Genomic DNA, 12,834 nt, shown 5'->3' on the forward strand with positions numbered 1-12,834 from the left:
AGGAAGACGCCAGGAGACCCCAGCGCACACTGCCCACGGCACTGGAGGCTGCATTGCTGGTCCCTGACCCTGAGAAGCGCGGAGAGCAATCATTGCCGTCGGGGCTGGGCGAGGGCTGCAGTGCGGACCGTGGGCACTCGAGGAGGCCAGCATCAGGGAGGGTGCCTGGCCCGGGGTGGAAGGCCACCTGAGCAGAGTCCCGAGGCAGCCCATGTGAGTTAGGAGTGTTGATCACAGTAGCCAGGCATGGTTCTAAGGCTGTACACGGATTAACTCTTTTTCATGTCGCAGCCTGGAGGGAAGGCGTTACCATCAGCCCCCGTTGACAGGAGAACTGACGCTCCAGGAGGTCAGCAGTGAGGCAGCCCCATAAGCTCCTGGAGCTGAGGGCCCTGCAGGGATGGGGACCCAGCTCCCCACACCAGGTGCGGGCTGAGGCCAGCGTGGTCGGCCATCCGGCTGGTGCCCTCAGAGGCTCGGCGAGCCTGGTTCAGGGATGCAGACGGTGGTCCAGCCAATACACTGGACCTGAGCGGCTCCTCACTGGTGGGACCACTTTCCCGAGCCTCGGAGCCTCACCTGCAAGGGGCAGACTTCTGGTCCTGACCACACTGGGTTCCTGAGGGGTTTGACAACTCACTCCATGACAGGGGCTTGGCTCCCCGAATTGCTCAAAGAGGCCGAAACCCCCTCACTCGAGAGGCCCAGAGAAGCAGGACTCACACACAGCAGATGCTCGGGGTGCCCCCCACAGTGGGCCTGCAGGGGCCTGGCATGTGGGATGGCAGGAGGTGCAGGGGCGCAGTGTGAGGGTTGCGGGAGGAGACAGGGAGGAGACAGGGAGGAGGGAGTGCTGGCACGGCCAGTCCACGGAAGAGGGGAAGCCCACGGGCTAGACCAGCGCAGGGACCTGAGCGCTACAAGGAGAGGTGTGGCGGGCAGTTCCTTTGCATCACTTAGGTTTGTTTTCGTTGCAGTTCAAAGTACAAATGTGGGGAAAATATCCTGTGTGTGGACAATTGCTTTGTTGTTGGCCGTGTGTGGGGTCTGTGAGCATATGTTTTGTGTTGCGTGTTGTCTACGGCATGTGCTGGGTGTGCATGTGTGTGTGTGGTGTGTGTGAGGCCCAGGGCTGTCGGAGAGGTGGCCCGTGAGGAGAGGGGTCGCAGGCTTCCTCGTGGGGCGGCGGTGGGCTGGCTGGGGGAGGACACAAGGAGGAGAAGCCTGTTCTGGACACTGGATGTGGGACCCAGAGGAGGGACCCCGGTGCAGCGGAATGTGTCTGGGGCTTGCATCAGCCTGAGCCACACCGCAGTCTTGTCCAGCTCAGCTGCGGTGCCAGAGGCCCCCACAGGGACAGTGGCCAAGCCACACCCATGGCTCAAGCAGGTCTCGCCTGTCAGTTCCGGAACCTGAGCGTCCAGGCCGGGGAACAGCCAGGGAGAGGCCTCACGTGAGGCCTCTTTGATTGTCCTTGCCCCTCCCCCTACCACGCAGTGGCTCTGGGCAGGGTGTTCTCATCTCTGAAAGGCAAGTCCTGCCCACCTGCTGCCCACTTGCCTGAGGGCTGTGGAACATTCTCCTCAGGGTCCCAAGGATGCTGCCCAGGAGGGGCATGGCCATTAACCTGGACAGACGGCCAGCCCCTCCCCACTTAGCCCACCTGGGTGAGATCCCTCAGGGCCCAGTCCTTGGCCCCTTTACAAACCCCCTTCCCTTAAAAACCCTGCTCCCAGGCTCCCCTGAACTGGGCAATGGGCCCGGAGCCGCAGCAGGGACAGCGGGGCTCTGAGGTGCCCCCTTCTCTTTGCACTCCCCCCACCCCCACCCTCTGGCTCCACCATGGCCCTCTGCTGCACTGGCTGCACCAGGAGCTCCCGGAGTAGGAGCAAGTCTGACTGCCCGAGAGGCTGGTGTCAGTGGCACCCACTGACCCTGATGGCCGGCGGCTCAGCGGATGGTGGCCTGGGACTTCTTGGAGCTCAGGGATGGAGTCTGCCTCACCCAGGACCCATGCCTGGGGCAGAGGAGCCGTTTGGTCTGTTGAACTCACAGGGTAGTGCTAATGCCAGCTGCTCCTCTAGCACTTGACACTGTTGAACTCAGTGACTCCTGCAGGGAGACTCCGATGGGGGCTGGAGCAGACCGGTGCTCAGCTGGGGTGCTGATGGCAGGTGCCCGCTCCCCAGCAGAGCCCCAGGCTGCCTGTAGACCTGTAAGTTGAACCAGTAGTCACACCCACCTCCGGCCTAAGCAAGGACTGAACGCCCAGACCGATCTCTGGAGATGCAGCTGAAGGGTTTGCCCCAGAACGTCTGCACGGGCTCACTATGTGTGACTGCACCGCCCCCTCTCGCAGAGATCCTCCTTCATCAGTGTGGGCTGAAACCCGTCTGCGGGGACACGTCCCTTGTACAGGGGTAAACAGCAAGCTAGGAATCAGCAAAATGTCTGCGTTCTTCTGTGACACCTGCAGCAGCCCTGGAGGGAGGGCCCTGGTACTGTCCCGTCTCACAGATCACGAATGGAGGCTGGGGGGGGAGGGGTAAGGAGCATGCCCAAGGCCACAGGGCTGGGGAGAGCGAGCGGGGAACGGGGACTGCCCCATGCACCCCACCCGTTCAGGCCCCGTGACTGATGGCCCTTCCTCTCTCAGACTCAGCCCTGAGCCTTGAGTGGTCAGGGTGTGAGCCAGGCCACCCTGTACTCCCCTGAGGGGACCCCAGCTTATCCGCCATCCCGGAGGAGGATGGCTGGTCTCTGCCTGCTTCTCCCCTTCGCCTGCAGGTGAAGGTCCCAACTGCTGGGCCTGGTGCTCTGATGCCGAGTTCGGCCCACTCCCTGTGTCACACGGTCCTCCTGTGTGGAGAGCCTGAGTGTGCAGCTGGGCCTGTGTGTGGGTGCGCGCGGACACTGTGGCTGGCGCTCCCGAGGCTGGGAATGCATACGCATCTGCATGTGTGTGTGGGCCTGCGTGTGCACAGGTGTGGCCAGGTATCTGGGAGCGGTCCTGGGCTCTCTCCTGCAGCAGTGCCCCCCACCCCAAGGCGGCGCACCGTGCCTTCACCTGGACTCCTGCCCAAGCTCCAGCCCAGCCTCACCTCTGCCCTCATCCACCAGCAGCCCCTGGAAGCACATGGAGGCACCTCTTGGAGCAGCTGGCTTGAGGGGGGGCTGCCCAGCATAGGGGGGGGTGTGCCTGCCCTGGCTACTCTGCTTCGAAGGAGACCCTGCTTTTGCAGTTAGGCGGGTCAGAGTTAAATATTAACTCAGCTTCTTTCTGTGAGCCAGTTTCCCACGTGTAAACAGAATGACAGTCCCCTGGGGTACGAGAGGACTAGACGGGCTCAGGTTTCCATAGTAGATCCTCACTCATTGGGAGCTGCAGCGATTATGAAAATAATCATTATTATTACAAGTCTGGGGTCTGCATCTAAGGAAGAGCCCTGAGGAGTGTCCCGACAAGGTGGCCGGGAGCATCGTGCCCCCAGATCTGCAGAGGGTGGGGATGCCCACAGGTGGAGCCATGGGGGTGGTACAGGGGTGCCCTGGTGAGGGGCAGGTGGGCTGGGTGCCCTGGGGGATGATCCCAGCCCGAAGCTCAAGGGCTCTTCTGTGCACATGACGTGTGGGCATGCAGGGCTCCAGCGGGGCCCTGGGACAAGGGAATGAGCACCTGTCCGGGAGAGGGTACGGTTCCAGGCCAGCTGGTTGTCCCAGAGCCCCCGCTGAGGCTGGGCAGGCTGCTGGGCCTCTCCTCTGCCGCGGCCACGCCGGCCCAGGGCTCCTCCAGGCCTGTACTTCGCCCTCCTGGCCTGAAATGTTGGATCTGTCACCTCGAGGAGCCTTTTCAGGAGCAGGGGCTGAGCTGGCCGCCCAGTCTGGCCAGAGTGACATTGGGCTGCTGTCCTAGCGCTTGTCTGCCTTCTTCTGCCTGAGGGCCTTCAGGAAGACCCCTTTCACCTGGTCCAGGGTCTCGTGGTACACTCGGAAGTCCTCCTCCTTTCCCCGCAGGGCGCTGCCCAGGGCAGCCCTCAGCATCTCATTCTCCTCCGCCTGGATGGCCAGCCTGGACATGGAGAGAGGGCTCAGTGGGGGGCGAGCTGGTGTGTGTGTGTGTGTGTGTGTGTGTGTGTGCTCACGCGCACAGAGGGCCCCGGGGGCTGTCAGCGGGGCTCTGTGACCCGCCCATCCTCCCACAGCCCTGGGGAATATCGCCCACAGCCCCGGGCCTGGCACCAGGTAGCTCTCCAAATGCTGGCTGTCTCGAGGATGCTACTAATTTGTAGAGGTTCCCCTCCCTCCTTCCCCATCACTACATGGACTCTGAAAGGTTTAGCTGAGTGAGAAAAGTGGGTTCAGCAGCCCAAGCTTAATAAAACTTCTCTTAGGACTTTGGGGTTTTCAGGGTCATGGCTGAGACTCTGCCTCCTGATGGCCAGTCACTGAATTACAGGCCTACCACCCGCGGCTCAGCAGGACCAGCCTCGGGGCAAACAGAAGTCAAAAGGGGGGGAGGTGATCCTTCTGCTCACTGGAGCACCTCCACCCGGACAACGCCACCCTCAGGAGGACAGGGCGGGCACCTGGTGGTCAGCTCCTCGATCTGGGACTCCATGGGCATGCTGGAGAGCTGGGTGAAAGATGGGTCCTTCCTCTCGCCCCCATTCGGGTTGTGCCTGGTGTTAGAGGTGGGCAGACCTGTGGGCAGTCACAAACACTTTCTGTGATGAGGCCATGGCCCTGTGCTAACAGTCACCTTCCCCTCCCCAACTGCCCACTTCCTGTGTCGGCCTGTTGAAACACTGGATCTCCTTCAAGGCCCACCTCCCTCTGGAAGCCCTCCCTGATACCTGCTCTGCATTCCCCCGACACTGGCTATGGCCTCTGCTATATAGCCCCAACTTTGCACCAAGGTGGTTCCTCGTTGCTCCGCCCATCTTTGTATTTTACAAGTTTCTGGAAGGGGGCGGGGCCTGAGTCAGGCAGTCACTGCAGCTGGCTCCCTCCCCCGTCCCCATCCTGGCAGCAGCTCCATCCACACACACAGAGGGTCCAGGGTGGCTGGGGTCAGGGCCTGGAATGCTCAGGGAAAGAAATCAAAGCCCAGCTGTGGGAACCGGGGCATGATCACAGCACCAGAAAACCTCTGTGCTGAAAAAGCCCCCAGACGGCGGTCCCCAGGGTGGTGGCTCAGGGAGAACCACCTGACATCAGCACACCTGGCTTCCCCCCTGCTGTGTGGCTTCACATAAACCATCAACTTCTTTGAGCTGCTTTCCCCACCTGTCCGATGAGGACAGTAGTTCTTGCATGCAGAACTCCGCAGGGCCTGAGTGAATTCACGCTTGGCCCGCAAGGCCCTGTCGATGGACCACCTCAGCACCCCACGGCTCCTCTGACCTCACCCCATGCTCCCCTCCCCTCTCTTGCTCAGGCTTCACTGCTTCCTTACGGTCCCTCCAGGCTGCCAGCCAAGCCCCCAGCACAGTGCCTTTGCACGTGCTCTTCCCTCCGGTATCTGTGCGCCTCTTCCCTCCCACTTCCGCCATCTCTGCTCAGATGTCACCTCGTTAGGAGATTTGCTGGCCGCCCCATGAAAACAGCAGCTCTCTCGGACCACCTGCCCTTTCTCTGCTTCAAGCCATAGCACCTGCCGCGTCTAACCTGTCCTGTCTGTCACTGCGTTTGCTCCCTGCCTTCTTCACTGGAACTGCCTCGAGGGACCAAATCCCAGAATCAGGTCTCCTCGTTTTACAGAGTGGGAACTGTGCCCTGCAGAGGTGCTGCTCTGCCCATGTCACGGGCCAGCAGGGGCACAGGTCACATGACACTCTCGCTCAGGAAGGGGCCCCTCAGTTGAGGCAGGATTGGGGCAGCTTTTCCTGCCTTGGTTCAGCACCCCCAGGGTGGGAGGGCTGCTCAGCAGGAGGTGAGCCTAAGGCCTGGAGACACCACATCCTTGGGGACCCGTTCCTGAGGGCCCAGGAGTGCCAGCAAGGCTCAGGCCCAGGACCTTCCTCAGCCTGGATTCTCGCAGCACCTGGAAGACCCCCCGAGCCCTGGGCCCTGCTGCTGGGAGGAGGGAGAAGGGCACAACTCCCTTTTGTCTCCTGTTCTGATCTCTGGGCTGGGAACAAGGTCTGAGCGTCCTTGGCTGGGCGGGGCTTGAGAGGCAGGGCAGTGGAGACACTGCAGAGCTCCGGAGGGTTGGGACGGGATGTCCGAGGCAGGCACAGCCCTCCACACGGGAGATTCTGGCTCCCTGGGAGTCAGACACCCCAGAAAGGCTTCTGGCTCTGGCATCCTGCACCCCCAGCTTGCCCGGCCCCACGAGATGCTCACACTGCTGATCTGGAGACCACGGTGCTAGAGCAACAGAACTTTCGGTTCAGGACGATCTCGCCCCTCCGCAGCTGGGTGTGCTCACATGGCCAGGGGCTGGCCAAGGCCATGAAAGCAGAGGTGGCACGAGCGACCTTAGGGTCACGCGCTCACAAGGCCAGCAGCAGGTTGGCCCCTTCCCTTCTCCCCTTTGTGCTGCTGGTGGGGACAATGACGCAGCCCCTCAGACCCTGAGATGAAGCTGAAGGCTGAGGGTGGTGGCAGGAGCCCACGGCCCCAGGCCTGGGCACCGGCCCCTTCAGCCTGCTGAGACCGCTGCGGGAGGCCCAGGGGACTCCCTGCTGGGCAGCCTCGGCTGCTCTGGCTCCCAGCAGTCCAGCTTTGCCCCACAGCCAGTCAGCTCAGGACCGAGGGGGGTGGCTGAGGACATTCAGCCAGGGCACTGCCACCTCATCCCACGGGCTTGCAGGCGAGCTGGGGGTGGCACCCTGGGGCCCCTGGTTGTGAACGGAGGCCAGGGGAAGAGGACGCGCAGCAGCAGGGACAGGCCGAGCGCCACCCTGATGGAGGCCTCTGCATCCCACGTGGTCCTCCATGGGGCTGCTGACGGGCTCCTCCGCGAGCCGCCAGGCTTCCCGCGCCGGCCACTGGGCCTCTGGGCAGCCCTACCTGCTCTGCTCCTGGACGCGGCTCTCGGGGCGGCCGTGCCCCCGGGCTCCAGGCGCATCTTCTCCAGATGCTGCTCCAGCACCACGGTGCGCTGCCGCTCCTCCTGCAGCCGCCTCTCCGACTCCAGAAGCTTGCCGCTGCTCTCCTCCACCCTGGGGACGCCGGGACCCAGAGGGACTGACTGCCTGACTCAGGCTCAGCCATGCGCCCGGCCAGGGCAGCCACCCCACCTGCTCTGGCTCTCAGCGAGGTGGGCGCAGCTTACACTGGTGGTGGGACGGGTTCTTCCTTACTTTTGTTGCAGTGACACAGGAACATGCGTTTTAAAATCCTGTCTTTCCCTCTAAGGCTGAAAAGGAAACAAATCGGCACCCTCCCCCCTCCCAATTCCTGCTCCCCAGAAGCAAGCACTTCTAACCCTTACAGCTGTTGCTTTCTTTACTGCCTTGTTTCCATAGATGCTCAGGCTGCTGTTTTAATTTTTTTAGAGAGAGAGAGAGGGAAGGAGGGGAGTGGAAGGGGGGGAGAGAGAGAGAGAGACATGGATTTGCTGTTCCACTTATTTATGCATTCAGTGGTTGCTTCCTGTATGTGCCCTGACCAGGTATGGAGCCTACAACCTTGGTGTATCAAGACAATGTTCTAACCAACTGAGCTACCCAACCTGGGCAATGCTGCTATTTTTGAGGTTTAAGGATAAACATAACAGCTTAAAATGACACGGATTTATTCTCGCTCAGCTCTGTAGGTCAGAGGGTCCGCAGTCGCTGCTGGTGTCCCGGCTCCAGGTTCTCCAAGCCAGAACCAAGGCGCTCGCTGACCTGCGCTCTGACCTGGAGGTTCTGGGGGACACTCCGCTTCCAGGTTCATTAAGGCTGTTGGAAGAATTCAGTTTCAACTGAAGGACTGAGGCCCCTGATTCCTGCTAGTAGTTGGCTGGGTCATTGTCGTCTCTTAGAGGCCATTCGGCCCCCTCCCTCGTCAAAGGCAGACAGAGACCCTGCTCAGCCCCTGGGTCTCCATGCCTTCTGCACGGCTCTCTCAGACCTGCTGGAGAAATTTCTGTTTTTAAGGGCTCAAGTGATTACACTGGGCCGACCTGGCAATCCAGGATAATCTCCCTGTTTTAGGGTCCATAACAATAATGATATCTGCAGAGTCCCTTTGCCTATGATATACAGTATGCATGGGCACAGGAACGGAGACAGTGTCCTGGGGACAAAATCCGGCCTGCCGCAGGGGTTACATTAGACATGCAATGGTTACAATTCCTTCCTTTTCTTCTCTTTCTTTCTTTTTTTTTTTGGTACGTGCCCCAACCGCTGAGCCAAACCGGCCAGGGCCTACAATTCCTTTCTTAATTATTGCTTTTCTTGGAGTTGTGATTGCTTTCAGTTGCTTACTATTTATGGTTATTAAAATTGTTCTTGTCTATATGCCTGTCATGAATTCGGGGACCATGAAGACCTTGTTATTTCACATGAAAGATTTGTTTAATCTCACTGGGGCCAGGGGTGTGGCCTTTGCGACTCGGGTGATACCACAGGTTCATCTGGAAGCCGGACTCCCCGAGATTTAGCCCAGGCAAAGCTCACACACACACATGCAGATCAGAGTGGCTGCCGGGGAATTCACAGGGTTGCAGGAAGTGGTCTTTGCACCTTGGTGAAGAGTCAAGAAGGAACCAAATGGTGACAGTTTTGAAAAGTATACAGCTGTTAACACAAAACAGTACACGGACACAGTACACAGCCTCTTAACACAAGTCAGTGGAGCATGCTCCTTGAAACTTTATCTGCAAAAGCAAAAAGACTCCAACCACCTAAAGGTCCATCCACAGGGGAGACAGAACAAGAGGTAGCGTATTTGTACCGTGGAATATGAGAGAACATGAGACAGCCACGCGGGTCGGCACAGTGCCCGCCAGCGTGATGGGCACGTGTGCTATTTAAATTGAAATTAATGATCATCGGACGGAATTAAAAATTCAGTTGCTTGGTCACACCAGCCGCATGGAAGTGCTCAAAGCCCCACGTGGCTAATGACCACTTCACTGGCCGGCACGGTGGACATCGCGTCACGGGACGTCTGCCGGCTGGCACTGCTCTGGCAACGAGAAAGCACGAGGCAGAGCCACCGTGCAGACGCCACAGACCAAGTCCTGGGACTGGCGAAAAGGAGCAAGAGCCACAGGAATCCGTAGAACACCCTTTGTCAGTAACTGGACCTTCAATCAGAGTGGATCAACCTAATACAATACTCTGTGGCCATAAAAAGAATCTATACTGACATAGAGAATATCTGCGATGTATTACTAAGTGCAATAGGAGCAGAAGATTGTGCATAATATATGACCTCATTAAAAATTTATAATATAAAACGTAAAAGCAAATAAGCACGGATGCTCGTGACCTACGCGGAGGAACTGAGGGGGGACTACCATCTGTGGGAGCGGGGCTTTCGTTGGTTTGTTACATCGGTCACGAAAGCTTGCGTTTCGTTTACGTTTGTATTCCATCCGTGATGGGGGAGTCATAAATGAAACTGACAGCGAACACCACATAAAATGCTAAAGCATTTCATGAATTCCCACAAACTTCAGGAACAACCGAACTCCGGATTTCTCCCTGCTCCTGTAATGACTCCATTCTGACCCTCAGTTCCTGCACGTCCGCACCCTGGCAGACTCTTTCAACATAAGGGCCTTGAGAAACCCGAAGAAGACTGTGAAGATAAGGGGTTAATGATGGCCTTGGGAAACTCAGAGGAACCATGAGAAAAAGGAGATTAATGGTTGCCCTGACCTCTAACAAGCTCCTCTCTCCCCTTCTCTGTATCAGCCTCCTTAATGGTGCCAAAGCGGCGCCAAGAGAATGTATTATTTTTTTTCTGTAGTTTGTGCTTTAAAAGCGGGCAGCAAAGAAGGCAGGTTGCTGAGGATTTGGGGAGAGCCCCCGCCCGCCGATATAATCAAATGCTCCTTTACAGTTCGGCTGTGCGTCTCTGGTTATCTCGCTGACACCTTACTCCACTCCCGCAATGTGCCTCTTGATCAGTGTCACCATCACTCCTGCTTGGCCGTGGCCTGGGAGCCGCCCGCCTCCTCCGCTGCTTCCAGGTCTGACCATCAGGGGCCCACAGCTTTCCCTGCAGACAGTGCAGAGCCAGCTCCCCTCCTCGCCTGCGCAGCCGCGTCAGCTTCCGCTCCGACCCTCTCGGACCCACTGGTGCTCCCAGGACTCCCCTGGAGCGGCCTATGTTCTCACCGGCTCTTCTTCAGTAGCTGAGCTAAGGCAGCGGGACTCTCGTTTGTCAATGGCTTTGAGTGAGGTCCTAGCAGCTCTCCAACACCGTGTGCATCAACCTCATGAAACTCCAGATATTTTTAAAGATCTGCCCTTTTTTAAAGTTCATTTTTAAAATTTATTTTGTTAATCCTCACCTGAGGAAGGGAGGGGAAGAGAGAGAGAGAGAGAGAGAGAGAGAGGTAGAGAGAAACATCGATGTGAGAGGGACACATCGATCGATTGACAGCCCCCCTAGACTAGAGCTGGTGGTCGAACCTGCCACTGAGGTATGTACCCTTGACCAGAAATCAAACCAGTGACTCTTGGGGGCATGGACCAACGCTCTAACCACTGAGCCACACCAGCCAGGGCAGATCTGCCCTTATTACTTTGTAATTGATTTTTATCTATTTTAAGAGTTTGATGAAATGGATAGAATGGCAATGGGAAGTGATAACTATCAAGTGATCAAGTCATTAGTGAATATTTTGTTGTTAATCCTTACCCAAGGATATTTTTTCATTGATTTTTTTTTTAGAGAGAGTGGGAGAGAGGGAGGGAGAGGGGGAGAGAGGGAGGGAGAGACATTGATGTGAGAGAGACACACAGATTGGCTGCCTCCCACACGACTCTGACCAGGGCTCGGGATCGATCACACAACCCAAGTATGTGCCCTTGACAGGAATAGAACCTGCAACCCTTTGGTCCACAGGCCGACAGTCTTAACTGCTGAGCCAAAAAGTTTGCTTACAAGGACTGTAACCGTTGGAATAGTGATAAAGAATTCTCAGATAAGGACGTCCCCATACCCAGGAATCAATTTAGTACAAATGATATAAGATCTCTATGAAGGCCCTGGCCGGTTTGGCTCAGCGGTTAGAGCGTCCGCCTGTGGTCCGGAGAGACCCGGGTTCGGTTCCCGCTAGGGGCATGTACCTCGGTTGCAGTTTGTCCCCGGCCCTGGTTGGTCGTGCGGGTGGCAGCCACTCGATGTGGCCCTTTCACATCGATGTTTCCCTCTCTCTTTCTTCCTCTCTCTCCCTCCCACTCTGTCTGTACAAAAAATGGAAAAATGTCTTCGGATGAGGATAAAAAAAAAAAAATCTCTATGAAGATCAATAGTACATAAAGAGCTCTTTAGAGATCTAAAGAAAACATAGAAACAAGTCACTAAAAATATACGATAGTATAATAGGCAGTTAACAGAACAGAACATGAAAAAGGCCATGAACGTGTGAAAAATATATACATCCCCACTTTTGGTTATTGCAAAGCAGGTAAAAACAACAATGAGATATTGCTGTTCCTTTTCAGTTTGGCAAAAATGTTAACAACTGATAAAACTTAGCATGGGGAAGAAATGGTCAATAGTTACCATTATTGGGGGGGAATGTAAATGGATTAATTTTAAAAGGGCAAGTTGCCATTATTTGTGAACATCCTTTTAAACGTGCATATTCTTTGATTCAGAGATTCCATTGTTAGAAATTTATGACAATGGACTTACTCCCACAAAAATGTAGAGATGTGTCTAGTATGAGCCCATCTTTTAATTATACAAATGTGCACATATTGTGCATATACATATACACATATATATTCATACATATTTTTGGATGTGCAAAGAAAACATTTTGGAAGTTCTAACAGTTCTTTTCTATGAGGAACAGAAAATTGTGGGGGTTGGAAAAGGAGGCTTTTTGTAAGAAGTACACGTTTGTCATAGTAAAACGAATAAAACTTCCAATCACATAACTCCGGGGTTTTAATGCCAGTGTGAGAGCAGAGGACGTGAACGTGGGCTCAGAGAAGACAGCTGCAAGCCAGCTCTCTGCGTAGTTCTCGAGGCCCGAGCGCCTGGTTTCTGGTCTGAGTCTCCACCCAGCCAGGGAAGTGGCGAGAAGTCCTGCCATCCACCAGGCCCGCGGTGGGGGGAGCACGGATCATGAGACAACTGAAAACAAGGCCAGCACTCAGGGTTTCGGAAACCCCAAACCAGTAAATTAGCATACATTACCAATCAGAGACCACTGAAACCCCAGAAGGCCCCCAGAAACAAAAGCAGAACCATTCTGGAGGGGCACTTTCATGACCTAAGAACGGCAACAAGAAAAAATACTCTGAAGTTAAACTCACAAAATCAAACAACAATACAAACCACACGGGAGATACTTCACCATAGGGGGAGTCAACGGACGTTTCTTAGCATCCTAAGTAGTGAAGACGAGAGAGCAACTTAAAGGGACTGAGCTTAAAATTATTAAAAAGAGAAAGGCAAGAAATCTTATTGAAAGAACAAATGCTTAAGAAAGGGAACAGGGGGTTCGATAGAAAGAAGAATGGCTAGAAATAAAAAATGCAGTTATTAAAACAGATTTCATGGCAGCCAAAGTGCAACGCAAGAGAATGAGTAAGTCAGAAGACAGATGTGAAAAAAAAAACCACCCAGTAATCAGCCTCAAATATTAAGAATGTTTAAGAGTGGGAAAAAGGAAAAGAAGGTGGAACACACGTTGACTAGGAATTTTCGGTG

The 12,834-nt window shown here is 55.8% G+C and overlaps 1 protein-coding gene across 1 annotated transcript in view; it reads right to left on the reverse strand.

Annotated features, from left to right (window-relative positions):
- Positions 1-3,909: 3,909 nt before the first annotated feature.
- The window catches only part of CCDC13 (coiled-coil domain containing 13), a 45,116-nt gene continuing 36,191 nt past the window's right edge, over positions 3,910-12,834 (reverse strand). The window contains exons 14-16 of the mRNA XM_036267240.1: positions 7,015-7,166; positions 4,587-4,701; positions 3,910-4,069 (exon numbers count right to left, since the gene is read on the reverse strand). Coding sequence (XP_036123133.1) covers positions 3,910-4,069; positions 4,587-4,701; positions 7,015-7,166 — 427 coding nt within the window. The remainder of the gene's footprint in view (positions 4,070-4,586; positions 4,702-7,014; positions 7,167-12,834) is intronic.

This window comes from Molossus molossus, unplaced genomic scaffold, assembly GCF_014108415.1.
Source record: "Molossus molossus isolate mMolMol1 unplaced genomic scaffold, mMolMol1.p scaffold_m16_p_18, whole genome shotgun sequence".
In the NCBI taxonomy this organism is placed as follows: domain Eukaryota; kingdom Metazoa; phylum Chordata; class Mammalia; order Chiroptera; family Molossidae; genus Molossus; species Molossus molossus.